This window comes from Acipenser ruthenus, chromosome 33 (assembly GCF_902713425.1).
Source record: "Acipenser ruthenus chromosome 33, fAciRut3.2 maternal haplotype, whole genome shotgun sequence".
NCBI lineage: Eukaryota > Metazoa > Chordata > Actinopteri > Acipenseriformes > Acipenseridae > Acipenser > Acipenser ruthenus.
Window position 1 is genome coordinate 8,211,212 of NC_081221.1, and position 26,397 is coordinate 8,237,608.

General features: G+C 43.8%; 1 protein-coding gene across 11 annotated transcripts in view; it reads left to right on the plus strand.

The window, feature by feature from the left end:
- gpatch8 (G patch domain containing 8) overlaps window positions 1–26,397 on the plus strand; it is a 146,753-nt gene that overhangs the window by 90,633 nt on the left and 29,723 nt on the right. For 10 of the 11 annotated variants that reach the window (XM_034055610.3, XM_034055615.3, XM_034055611.3 and 7 more), the window contains one exon: window positions 20,524–20,667. In XM_034055610.3, the coding sequence (XP_033911501.3) occupies window positions 20,524–20,667 (144 nt within the window). Of the gene's footprint in view, window positions 1–20,523; window positions 20,668–26,397 lie in introns of those variants that run through there. The other variant, XM_034909349.2, reaches the window with a different exon arrangement.

Here is a 26,397-nt window from a genome sequence, read left to right on the forward strand (position 1 = left end):
CTGGAGCTTTTTGGCAAGTCACATCAGCTCTATGTTCACAGACGAAAAAATGAAGCTTTCAAAGAAAAGAACACCATACCTACAGTGAAACATGGAGGAGGCTCGGTTATGTTTTGGGGCTGCTTTGCTGCGCCTGGCACAGGGTGCCTTGAATCTGTGCAGGGCACAATGAAATCTCAAGACTATCAAGGCATTCTGGAGCGAAATGTACTGCCCAGTGTCAGAAAGCTCTGTCTCAGTTGCAGGTCATGGGTCCTCCAACAGGATAATGACCCAAAACACACAGCTAAAAGCACCCAAGAATGGATAAGAACAAAACATTGGACTATTCTGAAGTGGCCTTCTATGAGTCCTGATCTGAATCCTATCGAACATCTATGGAAAGAGCTGAAACTCGCAGTCTGGAGAAGGCACCCATCAAACCTGAGACAGCTGGAGCAGTTTGCTCAGGAAGAGTGGGCCAAACTACCTGTTAACAGGTGCAGAAGTCTCATTGAGAGCTACAGAAAACGTTTGATTGCAGTGATTGCCTCTAAAGGTTGTGCAACAAAATATTAGGTTAGCGGTCCCATCATTTTTGTCCATGCCATTTTCATTTGTTTTCTTATTTACAATATTATGTTGAATAAAAAATCAAAAGCAAAGTCTGATTTCTATTAAATATGGAATAAACAATGGTGAATGCCAATTACTTTTGTGAGTTTCAAGTTATTTCAGAGAAAATTGTGCATTCTTTGTTTTTTGTGGAGGGGTACCAACAAATTTGAGCACGTCTGTAAATGCTTCCAGTACTGCAGCCTTGTACATTAAATGCTTAGCTTTCTGTGGGAGTTGCAGTACATTTACAGTTTCCTTACTCAATTCAACAGTTCGATTGTTAAAGTAATGTTGTATGTGCTTTACTTGACACATTCATGGCCCTCAACATTATTTTATTTTTTATGTGAAATTATACAGTGGGATGTAGAAGGAATATGTATATTGTGGCAGCACCCAGCACACCTTGCAGCACTAGGTAGATGGAGCTGTATTTGAAGCCGTGGCCTTGTAGTGAGTGGCTAACACCTTTCAGAGTAGAGACCTTTCTGACATCACTGCGAGGTGCATTGTATCTGAAAAGACAACCTCCCCAATGCTGCTCCCTGACTGGGGGTCACCGCGGGCCTCAGGTACTGATCAGCTTTTGTTAAGAGGTCTCTGAAAGGAAGTGCCTCTGGACTCCCCACAAGAAACGAGAGATAGACAGCACGTTTCTTAATCCAACGCGATTTCTTGCTATAGTCTGGGGGGAGAGCATTTTAATCAAGTTGTGGAGAGCTAGCAGAGTAGACCGGCCGTGCTTCATTTTTGTGGAATTTATGCCTGCTATTTTCATTTATTTCTTCATTATTAAATATTTGGAAGGAAAAGACAGAAGGCGGGTGGGGGTGTCCTTGGCTGCCTTCAAATCGGAAAGGATTTGTCCTGTCGGCATGCTGTACAGTCGCTCTGCTTTTCTGTCTGTCGTTTATACTGCGAGAGCCTCTGTGTGTGTGTGAATGCACAGCGCAGAGCCTGTTCCATATGGCATGCTATTATGTAGTTATCAGTTCCACACGACTTGCAAATGGGCACTTCAGGAATATCAAAGGTGTTTTTAGGGGACCTATACGGAAGAATGGGAAGCAGAAACTGGTAAGTCTTTTAAGTAGCACTTTCTACGGCTTTGTGGTGTTGTTGTGGAGACTGCTTTCTTGGCAGTCTGAAACCGGTTCCAGTACACCATATCATTTTGTGTTCTTGTCCTGTGGGTATCTATACTATAACTTATGCATCTGTCAATTTGCTGGAAACCACCAGGAATTCAGATGGACATGCCAGGTAAACCGGGATGAAAAGAGAATATATTTACTGTAATGCAAAACAATAGCTGCCCTAGGGATTTTAATATTTCAATAGCCTACATGACTTCCCTGAAAACAAGTAACTGGACACCCAATTGCAATAGAAGCTGGCTTAAAAGGCTATACCCTGTTTGGGGTGGTGGGTTTATTCATTTTCATATTTTCATTTTCAAAAAAAAAAAAAATAGTAACTAATGTTTAGATTTGAGTCTTCTAAATACTTATAATTTTTACTTAATACAAGTAACTAATTCAAGAAAATATATATATATATATTTTGAAATCACAGGCACAATTATAAAATAGCTACATTGGTTCTTTCTCGGTTATAAAAGTTTACAGCTTGGTATCACAGCAAGGGAAAAAGTGGTGTACTTACAAATTCAAATAAGGCGATATAGCGATAGGCTACTGGTGTTAGGGTTGAGTTGAGACCATACACAGTATTTATTTGTAGAAAGGGTTTCCTAGGTAAGGCCTGCTGAGATGGAAAATGAGCATTTTAATGACATGCCTGTCTACAGGATGAAAAGCCAGGGCAGACAGAGTGGAGAACTGGGAGCAATGCAATAGGGACTTCTACAGATTGAAAACTAAAGTGTGACTTCAACTTAGATTTGATGCTCAAATGTAGGAATTAGCCTACTAGTATGTTGTATTCGGCTCCATTGCAAGTATTATGTGAATCAAATTGACTAGAGCACATGGTATGTGTTGGCTATTCAACCACAACACAAATGAAAAACAATATACACAGGAGTAAGACACATGTTTTAACTAACAGTGCCTTAATACCTAATTTCACTTCTGAGTTTAAGGTTTTAACATGTTTTCAGCTGCAAAATACTGTCAAAAAAATTAAAACAGATTCATTCAGTAATGTGTTGCTGCCAGTATAAATTAGGTATATTGTGTTTGGAACATTTGAAGTTAATTATTGTGTTATGTATGCATTATGCAGATGGTGTATAGGAGCAGCTGGTGCATTATGCATATGGTGTATGGGAGCAGCATATGGTGTATCTGAAAAGCTGTTCTATAATAGGAAGCAGTAAAACAAAATCAAAGTATTAAACTGAAGCACATGATGTGGATTTTAGATTAAACTCCAGTCTATGTTGTTTCACCTCCCAGGTACAGTGCTCGCCCGTTATAACACACCTCGTTATAGTGTGGAATCGGTTATAACACGGTAGGTTTGTGACTCCCATTTGCTCCATAATGCCATTACAGTAGCCCTTTTATAGTATCAGTTTGGTGCCTTTTATGGAACCATTTATCTCAATAGAGGCACTTTAAGTAGTGTGCATGGTTTTGTCTGAAGATGAAACATGTGCTATGAATAATAATTCACTATCAAGTACAAAATGTAACTATTACTGAATGGGTATTTACCTCTAAAGACTCGAATCCTGAATATTATATACCGAAGCTGCTCTTTGAGCTTGTGACACAGTCGTGACCCCACCCCTGAGGGATCAAAAATACTGCGCTCACAGATCTCTGCGCCATTTTTCTTTTCAAGACTGACCTGATCAGAGAGCCTTGTTCAGATAAGTACAGTGTTGCCTCTATCTGTATATATTTAGAATTTTTTGGGGGTGTTCTTACACAAATTATATGCGATATTAAACGAATCGCTGTAATAGTTTTTCTATTTCCGCGTATTTGTGTGCACTACAACCTGTTGCTTGTTATGGCCTGCTGCAGCATTGTGCCCTGTGTGAAGCCAGCGCCTCGACTCGCTCCTTCCCAGGGACCCACCAACATAAGTCTGCTGACTTTGTGCATTCCCCCCAGGCTGCATAACTCCAGCTGGAGCTTATTTAATTTCTTGTTTTTGCTTTTTAGCACTATACTTGACGTTTTATATTATTTATGCAATTGTTTAATTACTGTTTTTTGTTCAGAGATTACGCGCAGACCTGTCTGCAACGTGATGCTCAGCACACGTGCAGCAACAACAGCAGCTGCTGCTGGGCTCAGCAGCACTGTGCAGGACTGAGATACTCGCTTCGGTTGTTGTTTGATGCCATTTTGGTGACAGCTTTTTAACATCACCATTGCGAAGACTGTTAGTAGCGTTCCCGTCTGAGGACGTGGAGTCAGACGGCACGTCCCCTGCAGTTAAGTTCTCTCTGCCGGTAGAGCTCATACCACTAATCAAGGGCGCCACGGCAATCTTGCAAGTGCCCTGGCCTACAGCAGGGGAAACAAAGGAGCCTACCACCTCTCCCACATCCCCCCCAGTTCACCCGGATTTTTTCTCTGTGAAATCCAGTATTACTGGGACCATCAGACAACAGCTCCTGCTGTTTCCCAGTCGATGATATTGGGTGCATGATGCAGAATAGCTGGGCTTGGCCCATTTTCTGCCAGTTGAGGCTTCTATTGCTGCCTTGGTCTAGGCATCTAATTTGGGATGCTTGTTAGGATGCTGCCTGCCCTAACAAGTAGTGCCGGGTTTCTGAGGTGATTCCTCAAAAGAACCTATTCAGCTGGGGCGTTCGCCTCATGGCTAGGGAACTACAATAGCATCCTGGTAGCCGACCAGTCGCATTTCCTCTCTGAGAACCACAGGCCCTCACCACAACAGCTGAATGAGCTGTGCCTGGTTAACAAAAACCTGCTCTGTTTGTCCAAGCTCAACGGACAGGCTGTAGTTAGAAACCTGGCTGCAGTGGTAGCTGCACGCAGCCAGCTTTGGCTTTCCCAGGCACATGTGCCTTAGGGGACAAAGCACTACTGTTGGACACCTCGATCACTCCAGGGCATACGTTTGGTCCCGCGGTGGACGAGATGCTGCAGCGCTCCCACCGCGTGTGGGAATCCAGTAAGGAGCTGGCTCACCTGCTTCCCAAGTGACCACTTCCAGTACATAAACCAGCAGCAAACTGGTGCCCTAGGCTCCAGCAGCCTCAAAGACTGGCACAGCCAGCTGCACCTGCTGCCAGAGGTGATGTTCAGGACCGGCCCGTGGCTGCACAGAGACAGAAGCTGCAGGCCAAGTCACAGGCTAAGCAGCAGCCCTAGGAATTTGCTGCCAGAGGCCCAGGGCCACTTATCAAGGAGCCATGTGATCTGTTGGCGTCCGTGCACCACAGACATCTGGGTGCTTACTACCATTCAGACCGGCTACTTGCTGTAGTTCAAGCATGCCCCACTGCCCCCCTTTCAGGACGTGACTACAGCATCAGTCACGGACCCACAGGATGCTTCGGTGGTGTCTGAGGAGGTAGCATCTCTGCTGCAAAAACAGGCTATTCGCATGATAGAGCCCCTCCAGTTGGAGGAAGGTTTCTCCTCCCTAGTGCCAAAATGGGATGGTGGCCTCAGACCAATCCTCGACCTCAGTCAGGTCAAGGAGGTTAAAAGATTTGACAATGCAACAGCTGTTGCAGTCCATCAGACCAGGCAACTGGTTCACCACGGTGAACCTCAAATACGCCTATTTCCATATCCCCATAAAACCAGCGCACAGGAAATACCTCACCCTTCCATTGGGTCTCCTACGCATGCGCCCTCTGCAGGCCTGGTTCAACAGCAGGGTTTTTCAGCCCACGTTGAACCGCGATCGCCTATTGACAGTGTCCCACCACTGTCTAAAGGCACTCTCCTGGTGGAAACCGTCTGCCCATCTACGCCTAGGCGTAGCGCTGAGCAGTGTCACTAGAAGGTAGGTCATCACCATGGATGTGTCCAGCCTGGGCTGGGGTGCTGTGTGGAATGGCCGGGGTGTGCAAAGTGTGTGGAAGCCCCAATGGCAGGGTCTCCACATCAATGTTTTATTGCTGCAGGCAGTTTACCTGGCCTTGCAGATTTTTGCAGGAGGTTCGAGGGACACATGTGCTTGCCTGTACAGACAACACAACAGTGGTGCCTTACATCAACCACCAGGGCTGCCTCAGGTTGCCCAGTCTCCATCGTGTGGCTCGCAAGCATTTGCTGTGGGCACACAAGAACCTCCTCTCACTGCGGGCAGTGCATCTGCCTGGGTTGACAAACTGGGCTGTGGACTTCCTCTCAAGGGGAGTCCCCAGCAGCTCAGAGTGGAGGCTTCACCCCGAGGTGGTGAGCCTCATCTTGGAGAGGTTTGGGACAGCAGAGATGGCCCTCTTTACCTCCCAGTGTCAATCAACCCACTGTCCTCTTTGGTTCTCCATAAAAGGAGACGGGGAACCGGCCACTGGTGTGCCAAGGCATCTGTTAGACGCCTTCCCACCGATCTCCCTACTCCTGCTGTGTCTGGAGAAAATCAGGCAGGACCCGGCCAAGGTGCTCCTAGTAACCCCATATTGGCCCAGGAGACTGTGGTTTTCAACCCTGATGCAGCTGTTGAGCGGCCAGCCATGGAGACAGCTGACATGTCGTGTCGTGACCTGCTCAGTCAGGCACGGGGGCACTGCAGCTCTGGGTCTGGCCTCTGAACAGCTGCATTTAAGCCGTCTGGGTCTGTCCAATAGGGTTATTGACACCCTGCAATTGGTGGGGTGTCTTTCAGACGTGGTGTCTGCCGTGGTGACTTTTCCCATAGCGGTAATATTTCAATTTTTGCAGAAATTTTTTGACAAGGGGAAATCTCCCTCCACATTAAAGGTCTATCTGACAGCTATTTCAGCTTGCCATGTTAAGATTGACCCGGTCTCCCCAGGAGCTCACTTCCTGGCTGAGCAATTTTTGAAAGGGGCTTGGTTACTTCGGCCGCCTATGAAGGACATTGTTCCTCGTTGAAGGCTAAACGTGGTGCTTTATGCTGTGGATCCTCAAAACCCTGGTTTTGGAACTAGTGTTAAGGGCAGCTTCTCAGTCGACCCTTAGAACATGGGCAAAGAGGTGAAAATGTCCTGCAATCTTTTCATCCTAGCTTCTTGTTACCGGGGTTCCGAATGATAATAAACAGGGCAGCCTTTGGCTTAGCCTTAGCCTTAGCCTTGTACATTCCAGTCATCTGCAATCTTGCCCTTGCAACAGCTTTGGTACACTCATCCATTCGGTAATGGTTACATTTTGTACTTGAAAAGGAATGTTTGTTATTATCATAACCCTGGTTCCCTGAAATAGAAATGTAACCATTACCCTTCAGGTCGCTGCGTCCATGATTGCAGCAGGCTTGATGGAAAAAATGATGCTGAGATCTGTGAGCGCAGTCCTTTTGATCCCTCTGGAGCAGGGACACGACTGTCACAGGCTCAAAGAGCAGCTTTGGTGTACAGTATTCAGGATGCAGGTCTTTAGGAGGTAAATATCCATTTGGTAACTGTTACATTTCTATTTCAGGGAACCAGGGTTATGATAATAACCTAATGTTCTCTAATATCAATCATCTATCTGGATAAAAAAATAAATATTAGATGGTAGACCAGGGTGTTTAATGCTCAAGAGGTAACAGCTTGTTCAGAATTATATCTCTACAAAAGTGTGCTAAATGGAAAAAGTAGCACTGCTGAATGTAATTCTCATTGCTTTGTATTTACAACAGCTGTAAATGTCATCAGGCTCGGCACTGTTGCCAAGTTTTGCCTGGATTGGACTGTGTGCATTTTGGGTCAGAGTGGATTAACTTATGTTTTGAATTCCCATCAGGCTGGTGATATGTTTGTTTTTTGCTGCAACATTTTTTTGTAATGTTTTTGTCAAACTTATTTCTACCTTGGGTATATAACTTAATGAAAACCAAATACGCCTCGGCAGAATGGATCTGGCAAAAATAACTGTCCCCCTGTGGGAGTTTATCAGTATTTTAAAGAACATTTTTGTTTTGTTGTTTTTTTCCCAGCAATGTCTGGCTTTGTTGATGAGTGCATGTCCGTTACTGCGCTGTAACAAGTCCTTTTCGTTTGCCAGAAAAGTTTAGTCCATTGACAATAGCAGCTGTCCGTTTGCAAGGCTGAACTGCACTGAGGTTTCCATATAGTCCATGTCCCCTTCTTCTGAAAATGTCTAGTATAGCGTGCCTCTGGGCCATATTCTGAAGTATGGAGATGGCAGCTTGTGATTCCAGCTTTAGATTGCTACCATAACAACTTTACACACCTCAAACTAAAAAAAAACTGACAGTTTTGCCAACTAAGCCATTTTGTTTCTTAGAACCATATAATTCATGCCTGATATGTCACGCTGTAAAATGACAACTTTGAGTTACACATGCTTTTGGTGAATGCAATTTACATACAGGTATTTAGGAATAGAACCAAGGATCAGACTTTGACATCCCCCTCCCCATGGAAGAGAGTGAAGATAAGCATAAGGCGGCAATGTCAGACCCCCGACCACTGCTGGTGTTATAATAAAGCTTGATAATTGATGGTGTCTCTACACTCAGTTTGCAGAACTGGATGTCAGAATTTGAAGAAAATTGCCTGCTTAACTATCCCCTAGGGAGAGGGCCAAGGATTTTGAACTTGATTTTAAAATCAAGTGATTGAACTTGTCTCCTCCTTCCCTTGGAGAGGCGCTCATTCCTGGATCCCATTTTCATTGAATATTTTCAAATATTCTTCCTAGAGCTGGAGGACAAACTTTACCGGGCTCCTACTGTAAGACAAATGTAATACTATTGTTGCATTCATTTAAATATGTTGGTTACTGTGTGTGACCTGAGGGTTTGTGAATTAAAAGGATGTGTATTTGTGTACTCTGTATATATTTTTGCTTTGGTTGTTTGTTTTTTTTTTTTTTTTTAATTTTCATTTATATGAAGTACTTGCCCAACAGGCAAAGTAGAACGGTAAAACTTCACACACATACCTTCGTTGTCCCGGGTGTCGGGTGATATGTATTGCACACCCCTGATATATATTTCACTTGGGTGTGCTTGGATTGCTGTGACCTATGAGCTTATCAACAGTGCAGAGAACAGGAAGATGATTGTTTTTCTCGAGGGCTCAGCAGTGCTGCGCAGGACCAAGAGGCTGCTTCGGTTGTAGTTGTGTGCAATCTGTACCACAGCATCTTGATGCCGTTTGGTGAAAGCTTTTGCATCACCATTACGAGGGCTGTTAGTTCATTCTAAAAAGCAGCCTTCCCTCAATCTTGTGAGAGTACTGACTGAGTGGTTTTAGTGTTAAAGTCACCGAACCGGGACGGTCCCGACCCAGTTCCAACTCGATATTGTACAGACCCAGTGCTAAAGTCACTTAGCTGTAGGATGACGTGCTCTTTCTTGCCGCCTCTGAGGAGGTGGGTGAACAGGAGCTGCCGTTCCTGTCTGAGGACATGGAGTCAGACAGCACATCCCCTGAGATTAAGCTCTCCCTGTCAGCAGAGCGTCTACCACTGATCAAGAGGGCCACTGCAGTCTTGCAAGTGCCCTGGCCTACAGAAGGTAAGATAAAGCAGTCAGTTTTTGAGGACGCGCCTACCACCTCTCCCGTGTCCTCCCCAGTGCACCCAGATTTTCTTTTTGAGATCCAGTTGTCCTGGAGTCACCCGGCTACAGCTCCTGCTGTTTCCTGGTCTATGGGCACCCTATATAGGATGCACGATGCGGAGAAGCTGGGGCTGGCTCAATTCCCACTGGTGGAGGCTTCAATTGCTGCATTGGTACTGACACCTAATTTAGCACGCCTGTCCAATGACACTATCTGCCCCAACCAGGAGTGTCGGGTCTCGGAGGTGATCCTCAACGTGCCAGGAAAGGTCAGTTCAGTGCAGGTTGAACATCAATAACTACGCCACTTGACCGTGCTCTCGGTTCAACTCGTTGAGGACAGAAACTGCGATGTGGTGAGAAGTAAGACGATTTGTGTCGCTAACATTATGCATTGAGACTGGTTATGTTTAATTGCAATTACTTTTTTGTATGTTATAATCTAGCTGGAATCAAATTTAGTAACGATAGCAAGCTACCGAGCTAGTCAACTCGTTGTTGGGGTGAGAGGTGGTGCATGATCCTGATGCTGTGGTAATCTTTTCTCAGAAACGTAGGCTGCCGGTAGCTAGCTAATCTTGTTGTTGGGAAACAATATGCAACATGAAAGTAGCTGTTGTGCAGTGCTTCCTCATTGACGGATTCATGCTCACTTCGGGTAATGCATTGAGAATGAGAGCGGACTTGCAGTCACGTGTGTGTGTGTGTGTGCGTGTGTGCGCGCGCACAATGTGTATCAACATGTGTGAAGTCTCTTATCCAAAACTCTGTGTGAATGCACCTATGAGTGTCTGTGCACTGTGCTTGTGTTTCTGTATTTCTGTGTGTGTTTGTGCACACATGTGCATAACGTGTATCTCTATATGTAGTCTCTTTTCAAAAACTCAAACCTCTGTGTGAATGCACCTATGAGTGCTTGTACTGTCTTTGTGTGCGTGTGTGTGCGCACCCAACGTGTATCTCCAAACTCTGTGTGAATGCACCTTTGAGTGTTTGTGCACTGTGCTTGTGTGTGCACGCACTTTTGGTTGTGTGTGTGGACCTCCATAGGTAGGGTGGTCTCTTTTCTCAGTATGTGACTGAAGGGTGTGTGCACGTGCAGCTGACTCCTTCTGACATTGACTGTGTAGTTCAATGAAGCTAGAACCTAAACCCTCATTTGATATGATAGCTTGAGTAATAAAAATCCCTCAGTAGGCAACTTTGTGTGTGCGTTACAATTTTCATTGGTTTGATATCATACAGAGCAAAATCATACAGAGCTGTCACTCCCAAGTTGGTATAAATTTAGAGCTCTATATCTATGGTGGCTCTTTGCTAATCATTACATTCATTAGACACTTTTCAATCTCATTTGCAAAAGTGATTTAATGCTTTGCTGTGTTTTATTAAAGGAGTGAGTGAGGAGGTCAGGAAATCAGGATGTCAGGAAGGCAGTGCAAGTTTAAAGTGGAGTGGAAAGAAGAGCCTCTGTTCAGGGACTGGATAGGGGAAGTATCGGGAGACGTGCACAGGGCATATTGCAAGTTTTGTACGAAGTCCTTTTGATGTCGGTAATATGGGTATCTTAGCACTCAAGAGCCATGCACGAGGCCAAGGACATCTGAAAGTAGCAAGACAGTTACAAAATGAGCCTCACATGACATATTTTATGAGAAGGCCATCTGCCCATCAGCAGTTGAGGCAAGTGGCAGTCAGGGAGGAAGCACAGGACCACAAACTGCCAATGCAGAGGAGGAAAGTGTCAGTCAGGGAGGAAGCAGAGCAGGACTACAAACATCAAATGCAGGTGCCGGTGATGGAACAAGCGCAGGACCACAACGGTCTTCCTTAGTTCCAACTTTTTTTTTTCGAACGAAGCTGTACTTGAAGCAGAGATCCGCTGGGTTATCAAAATGGTGATGTCACACTACTCCTTCAATTCATGCACAGATGTGGCTGACATTTTTGGAAAAATGTTTCCAGACCGTGAAATTGCAAGGACATTTTTGTGTGGTGCAACGAAAGCAGCCTACCTTGTATGTTTTTGTTTGTCACCGTATTTCAAAGAGAAGCTAATCAAGGACATAAGAATGTCAAAGTGCTATCTATTTTGATGAATGCCTAAACAAAGTAGCACAGACAGAACAGATGGATGTGGTCGTTCGATACTGGAGTGAGGAAGAGTTTAAGGTTGTGGTGCATTATCTTGACTTAGAGTTTTTGGGACACACTCAAGCAGAGCGGCTCCTTGATAAAATCAAAATAAGTTTATCTCCTCTTGATCTCAAGAAGCTCCTTCAAATCTCCATGGATGGCCCAAGGTCAATGGGAAGTTTCTGCGAATATTTGAAAAGGAGAGAAGACAAATGGACCCAAATCTACCACATCTACATAAGAACATAAGAAAGTTTACAAACGAGAGGAGGCCATTCAGCCCATCTTGCTCGTTTGGTTGTTAGTAGCTCAACCTGGGAAGCTGTGGTCTGCATGTTGCTCATGGCAGTTTTCAACAGGGTGAGAAAGAGACTGGAAACTGGGAGAAACACTGAGAGCCCTCTGGCAGCTCTTTCACGACACACCGGCCAGAAGAGACGATTTTGCTGACTTGATGAAAACAACATCATTTCCTCTGAAGTTTTGTGCCCACAGATGGGTGGAAAATCTGCAAGTTGCAGAGCGTGCAATTGAGATATGGCCAGCTGTACTCAAGTATATTGACAGCCACAAGAAACTTCCTAAAAGCAAAGTTCCAACCTCAGTGTCCTACACTTTGGTGAAAGAGGCAGCTGCTGACCCACTCTGAGGCAAACTGCATTTCTTTGCATTTGTTGCAAGACCATTTCTGGAAACCTTTCAGACAGATGCACCAATGGTACCTTTTTGGCAGAAGAGCTGCAGTCTACTCTGATGAGCCTGCTGTCTTGCTTCATCAAGAAAGACATCCTGGAGAACACAGACAGTCCTCCAGATGCTCAAACTTGACCCACTCAAACAGCTTGACATCGGCTTTGCCACCAAACAATTTCTGGATAAAGCATCACAGAAACTTCAAGCAAATGCACTGAGGGGATAAGAGTTCAAGAAGGAATGCATCACCTTCCTCGCGACAACCAGCAAATAGCTGCTGGAGAGAAGCCCTCTGATGTGTCCTGCGGTAAGACTCCTGAGTTCCCTTGACCCAGTTCAATATTCAAATTTGAAAAACTCTTGCAACTCCTTCTCAGTGCAAAATGGTGCATTGCTCCACAGTGTGACCAGCTCCTCTCAGAGTACAAACACTTCCTCTCACAGATGATCCAGCACAACAAGGCTGATTTTCTGGATTTTGTCCACAAAGGTGATTCCTGCCGGGTTGATGAATTACTTGGGAGATTTGCAAGTGGCAGAGCAGAGTATGAGAATCTCTGGGATTTGCTGAAGTGCCTTTTCACTCTATCACATGGGCAAGCAGCAGTTGAATGAGGATACTCTGTTAACAAAGACATGCTGGTTGAGAATCTAAAGGAGAGGACTCTTATTTCACTCTGCTTGGTCCAGGATTCTCTGGCTGGACGTCCCATGGAAGATGCCATTCCAAAGGCCCTTGTTCAACATGCCAAGGTGGTATGGATGAGATATGTACAGTACCTAGAGAATGAGAAGAAGAAAAAAGTTGCAACAGAGAATGACAGGAAAAGAAAGGAGCTAATGTCTGACATAGCACACCAGACAGCGAAGAGGCAGAAGATTATCAACAGCATTGAAGTAATGCAGAGAGAGGCGGATGAAATGGCAGAAAATGCAGAGAAGCAGCAAGATTTCACACGACTCTCAAAGTCAAATGCCTACCGGAAGCGTGCCAGAGAGAAGTCGTCAGAGGTGACAGCTGTGGATCAGAGTCTTGCACAGTTAAAAGAGAAAGTGAAACAATTGAAGTAAAGAGACTAAAACATGTTTTGTTTTTGTTTTGTTTTTGTTTTTGACAGATAAATAGCTGTGTAAATATGTTGTATTGAGTGACTTAAAGTGCATAAAGTATTCCATATCTGTCCTAAAGTACTTATGTTGGTTGTTGCGTTTCAGTTCAAGTTATGACATTGGATGTGCTTTTCATGTTTCTACTATTCTCCACTCCTTGTTCTGGAGAGGTGCAGTGTGTGCAGGATTTTGTCTCGGTGAAAAGGTCATCTTGCTGATTAATTGAGAGCCTGCTGTATAGAGAGCCTGCACACACTGCAGCTCTTCAAGACATGAAGAATACTAACCTAATGAAAAGTCTGGGTGGAAGATATTAAAGTAGCCTAATAAAGAAACAAGATGATCAATATTGAAGTTTAAAAACAGGAAGAACACAACCCTATTAGTAAATCTTTAGATATTAAAGTAGTAAAGAAAAGGAAGGGTCAATATTGCTGTTTGAAAATGGGTTCATTGATAGGTTTAGTGATTGATTAGCACCAACTTGGTGCTGTTGTGTGTAGGGACAGTTCATAGCCTAGAGCTGTTCCCTTAGTTGCCCTGTAGGCAAGCACCAGGGTCTTGAATCTGATGCACCCTGCCACCGGAGGCCAGTGGAGAGTGCAGAGGAGAGGTGTGACATGACAATGTTTTTACACATGAGGTACCTACTGAGGCTGTGTGGCAGCCAATCATTGATAATAATTGCGTGTTTCGCCACTCAGTGAGTAATGTCTCCCTATTATTTATAGTAAAATGTCCTGGAAAATTATTTCTTGAAAAGACTGGGAACCCTGTCTGGGCATGACTAACATCAGTCACGGACCCACGGGATGCCGCTGTGGTGTCGCAGGAGGTAGCAGCTCTGCTGCCTATTCACATCATAAACTCCATCCAGTTGGAGGAAGGGTTCCGCTCCAGGTACTTCCTAGTGTCCAAGCGGGATGGTGGCCTCAGACTGATCTTCAACCTCAGACAAGTCAACCTGTACTTGAGCCGAAGGAGGTTCAAAATTTTGACAATGCAACAGCTGTTGCAGTCAATCATGCCAGGCGATTGGTTCACCACGGTAGACCTTGAAGACACCTTTTTCCACATCACCATAAAACCAGCTCGCAGGAAGTACCTGCGGTTCGCCTTTCAGAGCTTATTGATCCCAGAATCTCATCAAGTAGCTTCTTGAAGGATCCCAGGGTATCGGCTTCAACAACATTACTGGGGAGTTGGGAGTTGGTTCCAGACCCTCACAATTCACTTTTTTTCAGGTCAAAAAGTCCCCTGGGTAAACATTGTCTATACATTTTAGGATTTTGAATGCTTGAATCAGATCACCGTGTAGTTGTCTCTGTTCAAGACTGAATAGATTCAATTATTTTAGCCTGTCTGCATACGACATGCCTTTTAAACCCAGGATAATTCTGGTTGCTCTTCTTTGCACTCTTTCTAGAGCAGCAATATCCTTTTTGTAACGAGGTATTCTAGGTGAGGTCTTACTAATGCATTGTAAAGTTTTAACATTACTTCCCTTGATTTAAATTCAACACTTCTCATGATATATCCGAGCATCTTGTTGGCCTTTTTTTTTTTATAGCTTCCCCACATTGTCTAGATGAAGACATGTCTGAGTCAACATACTCCTAGGTCTTTTTCATAGATTCCTTCTTCAATTTCAGTATCTCCCATATGATATTTATAATGCACATTTTTATGGCCTGCGTGTAGTAGTTTATACTTTTCTCTATTAAATGTCATTTGCCAGTGTCTGCCCAGTTCTGAATGCTGTCTAGATCATTTTGAATGTCCTTTGCTGCTGCAACAGTGTTTGCCACTCCTATTTTTGTGTCTGCAAATTTAACAAGTTTACTACTTATACCAGAATCTAAATCATTAATGTAGATTAGGAATAGCAGAGGACCTAATACTGATCCCTGTGGTACTCCACTGGTTAACTCGCTCCATTTTGAGGTTTCTCCTCTAATCAGTACTTTCTGTTTTCTACATGTTAACCACTCCCTAATCCATGTGCATGCATTTCCTTGAATCCCTACTGCGTTCAGTTTGAGAATTAAATCTTTTATGTGGGACTTTGTCAAAAGCTTTCTGGAAATCTAAATAAACCATGTTGTATGCTTTGCAATTATCCATTGTTGATGTTGCATCCTCAAAAAAATCAAGCAGGTTAGTTAGACACGATCTCCCTTTCCTAAATCCATACTGACTGTCTCCCAGGATATTGTTACCATATAGGTAATTTTCCATTTTGGATCTTATTATAGTTTCCATAAGTTTACATATAATAAGTCAGGCTTATTGGTCTGTAATTACCTTTCAACTCAACAAAGCGCTCACAGTAGTGATGTTTTGGAAACTTGTGGGCTTGATTGCAGCAGGTTCTCAGACCCTCTGCAGGCCTGGTTTAACAGCAGGGTTTTTCAGCCCATGTTCAACCACGACCGCCTATTGACAGTGTCTCGTCACTGTCTAAATGCAGTCTTTTGGTGGAAACAGCCTGCCCATCTATGCCTCGGCATAGCGCTAGGTAGTGTCACCAGTAGGATGGTCGTCCCACGGACACGTCCAGCCTGGGCTGGGCACTGTGTGTAGTGGCAGGGGGGCGCGGGGGGTTTGGAACCCCCCATGGCAGGGTCTCCATATAAATCTGTTGGCACTGCAGGCAGTTTACCTGGTCTTGCTGAATTTTCGAGGGAGGCATGTGCTTGTCCATATGGATAACACAACAGTGGGGGCGTATAAACCACCAGGGCGGCCTCAGGTCTCCCAGTCTCCATCACGTTGCCCGCAAGCTTTTGGTCTGGGCACGCAAGAACCTCCTCTCACTGCGGGCAGTACATCTACCTGGGGTGACAAACTGGGCGGCGGACCTCCACTCAAGGGCCTGTAGCTCTAGGTCTGGCCTCTGAACGGCTGCATTTGAGCTGTCTGAGTCTTCAGTAGGGTTATTGACACCTTGCAAAATGCAAGAGCAGCGTCTACGCGTTACCAGTATGGGTACAAGTGGGGAGTCTTTCAGACGTGGTGCCTGCCTCGGGGGTTCGACCCCACGACCTGGCCTATGGCTGTTTGTAGTAGGGCAGAGCCCTGCTGGTAAATAAGTATGGTGTTTTTTGGGTTTGTGGTGGTTGGCAGGGATGGGGTTAATTCTTATGCCTGCCAAATACATTCGAGAATGTGGCTGTTCGCAAATTAGATAATTGGTGCTAATTGAGAACAGCCACATGATATAAAAAGGGAGCTAGAAGCTCCATTGCGAGATATGTTTTGGAGCTGCGTGGAGATGGAGACAATGGCTCCTCTGTTTAAAGTTACTGTGATATGAAGACTTGGGTGAGGGATTTTCTGTTCAGTTTTTGTGGTTGTTTAGTCATTTTTATTTGAGAAATAAAAACGTTTGCAGCTCTTTGCAGCTATTTACATGTGTGTGTGTAAATATATATATATATATATATATATATATATATATATATATATATATATATATATATATATATATATAAATATAAATATAAATTGAGACTTTTGCTTGAGGTTCATGATCACAGTGGAGTTTCCTGGTCTGTAAAAGGTTGTTTCTATGTAACTGAAAACAACATTGCTGCTGCATTCCTCTGCTTATGATATCTTTGTAATATTAATCAAACTATGAAGATATCAAACAGAGACTAACAGAAGTAGATTGGAGTAAAATAGAGAAAACATCCACAGAAAAAAGATGGCTGTTTTTTAAAAATGTAGTAATAGAGGCGCAAAACAATTGCATCCCAAAAGTAGAGAACATTCAAAGAGAAAGTTAAATGTCTAAGAGACACAAATGGCAAAATGTTCCTATCCAGTTTTAAATAACTTAACATAACAGAAGCAGAAGTGTTAAAGGGACTAGGAGCTCTTAAAATAAACAAATCCCCTGGGCTGGATGAGATCCTCCCAATAGTACTCGAAGAAATGAAAGAAGTTATTTACAAACCGCTAACCAAGATCATGCAACAGACTCTTGACACAGGGGTTGTACCGACAGACAGGAAAATTTACAAACGTAATACCAATCCTCAAAAAGGGAGATAAAACCGAACCAGGTAACTACAAACCAATAAGCCTGACTTCCATTATATGTAAACTCATGGAAACTATAATAAGATCCAAAATGGAAAATTACCTATATGGTAACAATATCCTGGGAGACAGTCAGCATGGTTTTAGGAAAGGGAGATCGTGTCTAACTAACCTGCTTGATTTTTTTTGAGGATGCAACATCGACAATGGATAATTGCAAAGCATACGACATGGTTTATTTAGATTTCCAGAAAGCTTTTGACAAAGTCCCGCATAAAAGATTTAATTCTCAAACTGAACGCAGTAGGGATTCAAGGAAATGCATGCACATGGATTAGGGAGTGTTTAACTTGTAGAAAACAGAAAGTACTGATTAGAGGAGAAACCTCAAAATGGAGCGAGGTAACCATTGGTGCACCACAGGGATCAGTATTAGGTCCTCTGCTATTCCTAATCTACATTAATGACTAGATTCTGGTATAGTAAGCAAACTTGTTAAATTTGCAGATGACACAAAAATAGGAGGATTGGCAAACACTGTTGCAGCAGCAAAGGTCATTCAAAATGATCTAGACAGCATTCAGAACTGGGCAGACACATGGCCAACGACATTTAATAGAGAAAAGTGTAAGGTACTGCACGCAGGCAATAAAAATGTGCATTATAAATATCATATGGGAGATACTGAAATTGAAGAAGGAATCTATGAAAAAGACCTAGGAGTTTATGTTGACTCAGAAATGTCTTCATCTAGACAATGTGGGAAAGCTATTAAAAAGGCCAACAAGGCGCTCGGATATATAGTGAAAAGTGTTGAATTTAAATCAAGGGAAGTAATGTTAGAACTTTACAATGCATTAGTTAGACCTTATCTAGAATATTGTGTTGAGTTCTGGGCACCTCGTTACAAAAAGGATATTGCTGCTCTAGAAAGAGTGCAAAGAAGAGCCAGAATTATCCAGGGTTTAAAAGGCATGTCATATGCAGACAGGCTAAAAGAATTGAATCTATTCAGTCTTGAACAAAGAAGACTACGTGGTGATCTGATTCAAGCATTCAATAAGCTACTAACAACCAAACGAGCAAGATGGGCCGAATGGCCTCCTCTCGTTTGTAAACTTTCTTATGTTCTTAATGCCAGAAAGGCGAAAGTGCCCATTAGCCTCTTCATCATAATTAGCAATGGACTATCTGATGTTTTAACCCAGCGGTGGCCAATACATGGATCGCAAAAGATTTTCGGTGGATCTCGGGACAAATCAGAACAAGCACTGGCATATAAGCATGCAACAGTTTTTGTTTGGCTGATGGGCAGAGCCTTCTGTGTCGGCCAGTAGCACAGATGAAAATATCCCAACAGTTTCTGCATATGAGACTAACAAAATGCCTGCGCGAACGTACATTTTAATTTAGGCGCATGTATGCGACTAGAAATTCCTAAAGGTTGACTATAAACAATAAACATGATTTATTTTTTCAGCTGAAAAGTGTAAAACAAAAGAAAATTTATCAGTGCGATGGCTACTCGTTTCCTGACCAGTTTGTGAGACCAAGATGAGGAAAATAAAAAATTCATATATATCAGCATCTATACAAGAAATGAGCAATGCAGGATTGATGGAAGATGAAAGCGAACAGGAAACTTCGAGTTAGTTGCAGCGTGTTCACAGTTGTAAAATACAAGTTCAACCAACAGTGGCTAAAAGAATGGATGCAGGGGTACGGATGGCAGGCAAGACTGCATTTTTAACAGGGAGCCAGAAGTTCAAACATGAAAATATATTACACACAGTGCTTCAAAACGGTACGCAATGTGCAGAGAAGTAGACCAGCCCGCTACCATAAACCGGCAAGTGGCACATTCTGAGGAACCTACCAGGCAGTTAAAAAAAAATTGTCCCTTTTTAGTTTTGTTGATGCAAAAGTATTGAACTGCACAAGTGTTATGTAAGAAAGGAAGGAAAACAAGATCTGTAGATATTTAACAATACATCTGAGCAAAAATTGTATTATTATCATTATTTTTTTTGTGTGTGTGCCCCTAAATTAAGTGCGCGTCTTTATTTTTTTTTTTAAACTTAGGCGCACATGTGCCTAAAAAAGTTAGCATAGAGTGTTTGTTTTTGTTGTGGTTGTTTTCTTTTATTGCTATTACGTATTGGACACTATTATATTAAATCCCGCTAATAATTGTTGGTCATAGCTTACCGATGGATAGTGAAGCCTGTTGAGATCCACCATAATGGATCGCAGTGTTTGGTGTATTGGCCGCCACTGTTTTAACCCAATTATTTACAGTGTAAGAGGTGCTGGTACAAATATTAAATATTCTAATACAAGCCATGCAGATCCATATACGACAAGTACAACAAAGCTGAATATGTGTGTCAAATTTGCTAGCTTTCAAAAGCTCTTCAGCTGGTCTCAAGCATCGTGCATTTTCTATACATATCCTATTAAAAGGTGTGCTATTCGGAAACCTGGAATGTGTGTTTTCAATTCTAGCTAGGTTATAGCTTCTCTTCACTGGTGCTTTCTTTGCAGCACTCAGTGTCCCTTTGTTCTCTTGTGCTTTAATTATGTTTCCCAGCAGATATTAAACTAGACAAGGTGGAGATGGTAACGTCTGTAAAACTGACCTGTGTTAGTTTTATGTGCATTTTTAATACCCAGTTCCCTGTTATTTTTATTACAGTATTTTGCCCTAAATGATAATGTTCTTAATTAAGCTGTATATTTCTCTAAACTTTGCTAGCCTACTTAATATTCAGATTTATGAGACAGTGTCCTTTCAAGTACAAAATGTAACCATTACCAAATGGGATATAGCTCTTATAGCCCAAATTACCTGAGTACTTGTATCAGCTGCTCTGTTTAAGAGCCTGCCTGGGTCAGGTGTCGTCTCCGCCCCTAGGAGATATCCGTGACTGTCACATAGGGATTGGCACCATTTTTCTGTCAGCCTACCTGAGAAAGGAGTGATCTCTGACTTTTCAGTTAAAACTTTTCAGAAATAATTTTGCTTTAATATTAACATTAGTATGTTATTACTGATTTGTTGATGAAATATACACATTAAAAACATACAAGGACTAGACAAGGTGTTTTTAGCATGGGAGATTGCAATTAGAATACAAACAAATTGCTAATCTTAACAGGGTTGGTTCTCAACTGGTTTGGAGTAGTCTACTGTACAAATTGGTCTTCCAAAACATGCTTAGAAATGAACACAAAAAAGCATTAACTGTCAGTTAACATGTACGCTATCTGTCTTTGTTTCCAAAGGACTATGCCGAGAAGGAAAAGGCAATCGCCAAAGCTCTTGAAGATCTGAGAGCGAATTTCTACTGCGAGCTGTGTGACAAGCAGTACCAAAAGCACCAGGAGTTCGACAACCATATTAACTCCTACGACCACGCGCACAAGCAGGTAGGGAGCTCAGAGCACAGGGCTGTAGTAAACCCTGTGTTGCAGGGCGACAGGGATGCTAACCCTTCTCCCTGTACTGGAGCAGTGCTTCCCAGCTAACACAACAGGTTTCACTGGTCCAAGTTAAATCCCTTTCGTCTGTCTATAATAAATAAATCTGGCTGATGAAAGCCCTTTTTATTGGATGTATTCATTTCTTGCAAAAAAAGTGAATTTTCCATCACCAGAATCTGCTCTTTAAATTAAATTTATTTTATTAAAAAATTAAAAAAATTTACTTCAAAGGTTTATGGCTCTGCTGTGGGCAGGTAGGGCAGCAGTCAAGCAGAGGAATGTTTCAGCTAATGCCTTTGTTACGACTGAATAAATTGTGTGTGTGTGTGTAAACTTACGGATGGACTACTTATCCCTTTTGACCATTGAGACGCTGAGAACTAGCAAAGTACATGAAGCTTGATGTTCAGCAAAATTGCTATGCATATTCTTTACGCATTAAATGTAAATATAATACGGAATTCATATTTTTTCAATGACCAAAACGCCCAGTACGCACCTTATCTGGAGCGTTGAATGGCAGTTAGAAATGTAGGGGATATAGACTAAGGAAAGAGGCAAGGATATGCTGCTTCACACAGTGGCGATGGTCATGTTGAGGCAGAATCACTTGGATTCTTTAGACCTATGGGTGATATAGTGGCAGTAATTATTCTTAAAACAATAACTGCATTTATTATAATATATTAACCCATTTTCAATATCGCTCACTGAAAACCACAACAGATTTACACATTACAAGAAATTTAAAGGGGACATAAGGACCTTTTTATTTTGTTGTGTTACATGTTCCCATGTGTTGCTATAACTGTTTATGTAAGGTGTGTGTGTTTTTTTTTACATTTTGACCACTTTTTAAACTTTTAAATTGCATTCCCTGCCTCAAGATGGTGTCCCATGTGCCTGCATGGATTCTTAGAACATTTCCCATCATCCATCATATGTAACAGATGGATTTACCAGGATGATGGGAAATGTAGTTCTGAGAGGTCCATGCGGGTACATGTGAAGCCATGGGTTCCTCCTCCAAGCAATTTGAAGAACATGTTACCGCCTTAATAGCTTGGAAGACATTTTTAAAGACCAGGAGCAGTGGTACACCAAAAATACAACTTTGGAGTCATTTTGAAGGAACAGGAGCAGTGGTACATCTTAATAACTTGGCAGTATTTTTGCAGAAACAAATTTTAGTTGCTCGAAACTTTAAGGGATTTGGAAGAAGAAAGTTCCTGATTGACTGGTCACATAGCCCACACCTCCTATGAAATGAAGGCACCAAGCATTGTCTGCTGTGTCGGCTAGTAAATTACCATGATTAATTGCTGGAAAACTAGCCAGTGTCTTCCCATGTTGTTTGGACTGAGTAAATTACCTTGATTAATTGGTGATAACCTGCGTCTTCGCATTTGCAGGCTTAAACTAATTACTGAGGATACCAATCTGTCTGTAATGCGACCTTCCAACTTGACAAAGTTTTGAGGTCAATCAGCTACTAGGAACCGGACGAGCTTAGATGGACCGAATGGCCTCTCGTTCGTAAATGTTATGTTCTATTTGTAAGCGCCTTGGAAAGCATTGCTTTCTTTTTAGAAATAATGATGTCCTGATTGAAATACAAGAATTGGAGTTAGGAGCCACTGATTTAGGGCTGCAGGACAAGTTTCCTTTCAAGTACAAAATGTAACCAGTACTGTGTGGGTATTTACCTCTTAAAGACCCAGAACCTGAATAAGATATATCAAAGCTGCTTGCATGCAGAGCCTGTAACACAGTCATGGACCACCCCCGAGGGCATAAAGTTACTGCGTTCACAGATCTCTGCGTCTTTTTTCCTTTCAAGAACTGAACTGGAGAGCCTGGTTCAGGTAAGTACTTTTTTATTGTGTTTTTATACAGCGATATTAATCGCTGTATTAGTTTTTACTAATTACGCGGATTTTGTGCACTACAGCCTGTTTGTTACATTCCACTGCTGTCTTGTGCCCCACATGAAGCCAGCGGCTTGAGTCGCTCCTTCCCAGGGATTCAGCAACATAAGTCTGCTGACTTTTGTGCTCTCCCCCCAGGCTGCATAGCTCCGGCTGGAGTTATTTTATTTCTTGTTTTAAAATAAGAGACGTTTATATTAACTAATTGTTTAATTGCTGTTTTTTGTGGAGAAATATTTCACCTATTTGTGTTTTTCTTGCAATCTAATCCACAGTATCTGCCGACCCAGTATCGAACCGTCCCGTTTCCAACCCGGTACCGTACCGACCTGGTTTCTACCCGATCCTACACAGCCCGCTACCGACCAGTGCTCACGTCTCTGGTCTGGTACCAAGCCACTCTTGTTCGGGTCTTGACCCGCCCGGTTGCTATCTATAAGCAGATTGAGGCAGCACCTCTGCATCTGTATGCTGTACACTGCATTACTTGCTTGCTTGCATCATGCTTGGGTTTTATCCCTGTAAAACATGTAAGGCCAGTCTGCCTATTGAGGACAAGCACGGCAGATGCTCTACCTGTTTTGTGCACCTTTCTCTGACCACATGCTTAAGAAATGTCTCTTCCCCCAGCTCTACATAGCGTTCCGTGTCCCTTACTCCTGCACAGCGCTCTTCCCCATCACTCTGTTAGAGAGGTGACTGCATCCTCACCCCATGGCTCTGCCAAGGGGAACCAGATGACGCACCTGGGAAAGTAGCCCACGCAGCAAACCATCTTCATGGCCTTCCTCATCTTCCTCTGCTTCTCCTTCTCCTCCCCCGAGGAAGTCGCCGTTCCAAGCGATCGGCAGACTCTGAGCAGATGGAAAAGCTCTGGGCAGCTGTTTCACACCGAGAAACAGTTCTCTCAGAGTTACTGCATGAACGTTCGGCGCCGCCTGCTAAGGACGCAGATTGGCCACAGGAAGACATACTGTCCATGAGATGGGCTTACAGGAGCTGGCGTTCCCGTCCTTAGGACGTAGAGTCTGACAGCACGTCCCCTGTCGGCAGAGCTTCTGCCGCTGATCAAGAGGGCCACTGCAGTCTTGCAAGTGCCCTGGCCTACATTTTTTAAATCCAGTTGTTCTAGGATCATATGGCTACAGCTCCTGCTGTTTCCTAGTCAGTGGATACCTATATAGGTTGCATGATGCGAAGAAGCTAGACCTGGCCCATTTACCGCCGGTGAAGGCTTCAATTGCCACCTTGGTACAAGCCCAACAAGCAGTGCCGGGCCTCAGAGGTGATCCTCAAACATGCTTATTCTGCCCACTGTGTACGCTGCACGGCTAGGCAATTATAGTAGAATTCTGGTAGCCAAACAGTCCTCTTTGCTGAGGTCCCTTTCTCACAGTGATAGGCCCTCAGCACAACAGTTGGATGAGCTACACCTGGTTAATAAGAACCTGGTCAGTGTGTCAAAACTCAGCGGACAGGCGGTAGGCAGGAATCTGACTGCGCTAATAGCTGCATGTAGACAGCTCTGGCTTTCCCAGGCACGCGTGCCTGACGGGGACAAAGCACAGGGCATACATTTAATAGAGAAAAGTGTAAAGTACTGCACGCAGGCAATAATAATGTGCATTATAAATATCATATGGGAGATACTGAAATTGAAGAAGGGATCTATGAAAAAGACCTAGGAGTTTATGTTGTCTTCATCTAGACAATGTGGGGAAGTTATAAAAAAGGCCAACAAGATGCTCGGATATATTGTGAGAAGTGTTGAATTGAAATCAAGGGAAGTAATGTTAAAACTTTACAATGCATTAGTAAGACCTCACCTAGAATATTGTGTTCAGTTCTGGTCACCTCGTTACAAAAAGGATATTGCTGCTCTAGAAAGAGTGCAAAGAAGAGCAACCAGAATTATCCCGGGTTTAAAAGGTATGTCGTATGCAGACAGGCTAAAATTGAATCTATTCAGTCTTGAACAAAGAAGACAGTGATCTGATTCAAACATTCAAAATCCTAAAAGGTATAGACAATGTCGACCCAGGGGACTTTTTTGACCTGAAAAAAGAAACAAGGACCAGGGGTCACAAATGGAGATTAGATAAAGGGGCATTCAGAACAGAAAATAGGAGGCACATTTTTACACACAGAATTGTGAGGGTATGGAACCAACTCCCCAGTAATGTTGTTGAAGCTGACACCCTGGGATCCTTCAAGAAGCTGCTTGATGAGGTTCTGGGATCAATAAGCTACTAACAACCAAACGAGCAAGATGAGCTGAATGGCCTCCTCTCATTTTGTAAGCTTTCTTATGTTCTTATACGTTTGGTTCCGCGGTGGACGAGATGCTGCAGGAGCCGGTTCACCATGAAGGAGCCGGTTCACCTGCTTCCCAAACGATCCCCTCCAGTGCGCAAACCAACGGTAAACTGTCGACCTAGACCTGCCAGAGGTGTTCAGAGCCACAAGCCGAGCAGTAGCTCTAGGAGTTTGCTGCCATAGACACAGGGCCCCTTTTCAGGGAGCCATCTGGAGTATTGGACAGCTGGCTGCTCACTAACGGTCAGACCAGCTACTTACTGCAGTCCCCCTCCCATTGGGGGCGTGACTGTAACATCCGTCATGGACCCACAGAATGCCGCATGGTGTCTCAGGAGGTTGCAGCTCTGCTGCAAAAATGGGCTATTCACATGGTAGACCCCTCCAGTTGGAGGAAGGGTTCTACTCCAGGTACTTCCTCGTGCCTAAGCGGGATGGTGGCAGACCGATCCTTCATCTCAGACAGGTCAACCTGTTTCTGAGACGAAGGAGGTTCAAAATGTTGACGATGCAACAGCTATTGCAGTCAATCAAGCCAGGCGACTAGTTCACCACGGTGGACTCAAAGACGCCTTTTTCAACATCCCTGTAAAGCCAGCACAGAGGAAGTAAGAGTTCCATGTCTTGACATTTGGCCTCTCCCTAGCTCCCTGTGCCTTCTCAAAGTGCATGGAAGCTATCCTGACTTAATTGAGATTCAGACATCAGAGTGCTCAATTATCTGGACAACTGGCTCATTTGTGCCCAGTCTCCAGCACAGGCAGAAGCCCACACAGAACTTGTCACCGGCCTCCTTCAAAGGTTGGGCCTTACTGTGAATCCATGGAAAGAACCTTCCCCGACAACCTCCTATCGAGGAGTGTGCTTGGACTCCAGCTCCATGCTGTCGGACGGCAGAGTGCAAAGAATAGTCAGCTCAGCAGAGTGCTCATGGTAGCGACGTTCCAGAGACTTCTGGGCTTGATGGCAGCAGCTTCCCAGACCCTTCCATTGGGTCTCCTGCGCACGCGCATCTGCAGGCCTGGTTCAGCACCACGGTTTTTCAGCTCGTGTTGAACTGCGACCACCTATTGATAGTGTCTCGTCATTGTCTAAAGGCACTCTCTCGGCGTAGTGCTAGGCAGTGTCGCCAGAAGGGAGGTCGTCGGAACGGACGCGTCCAGCCTGGACTGGGGCGCTCTGTGGAGTGGCAGGCGGGCACAAGGTGTGTGGAAATCCCCATGGCAGGGTCTCCACATCAGTGTTTTGGAGCTGCAGGCAGTTTATCTGGCCTGGCAACATTTTTTGCAAGTTTGAGGAAGACATGTGCTTGTCCGTACAGACAACCCAACAGTGGTGGCTTACATCAACCACCAGGGTGGCCTCAGGTCACCCACTCTCCATCACGTGGCCCGCAAGCTTGTGCTCTGGGCACACGAACCTCCTCACTGTG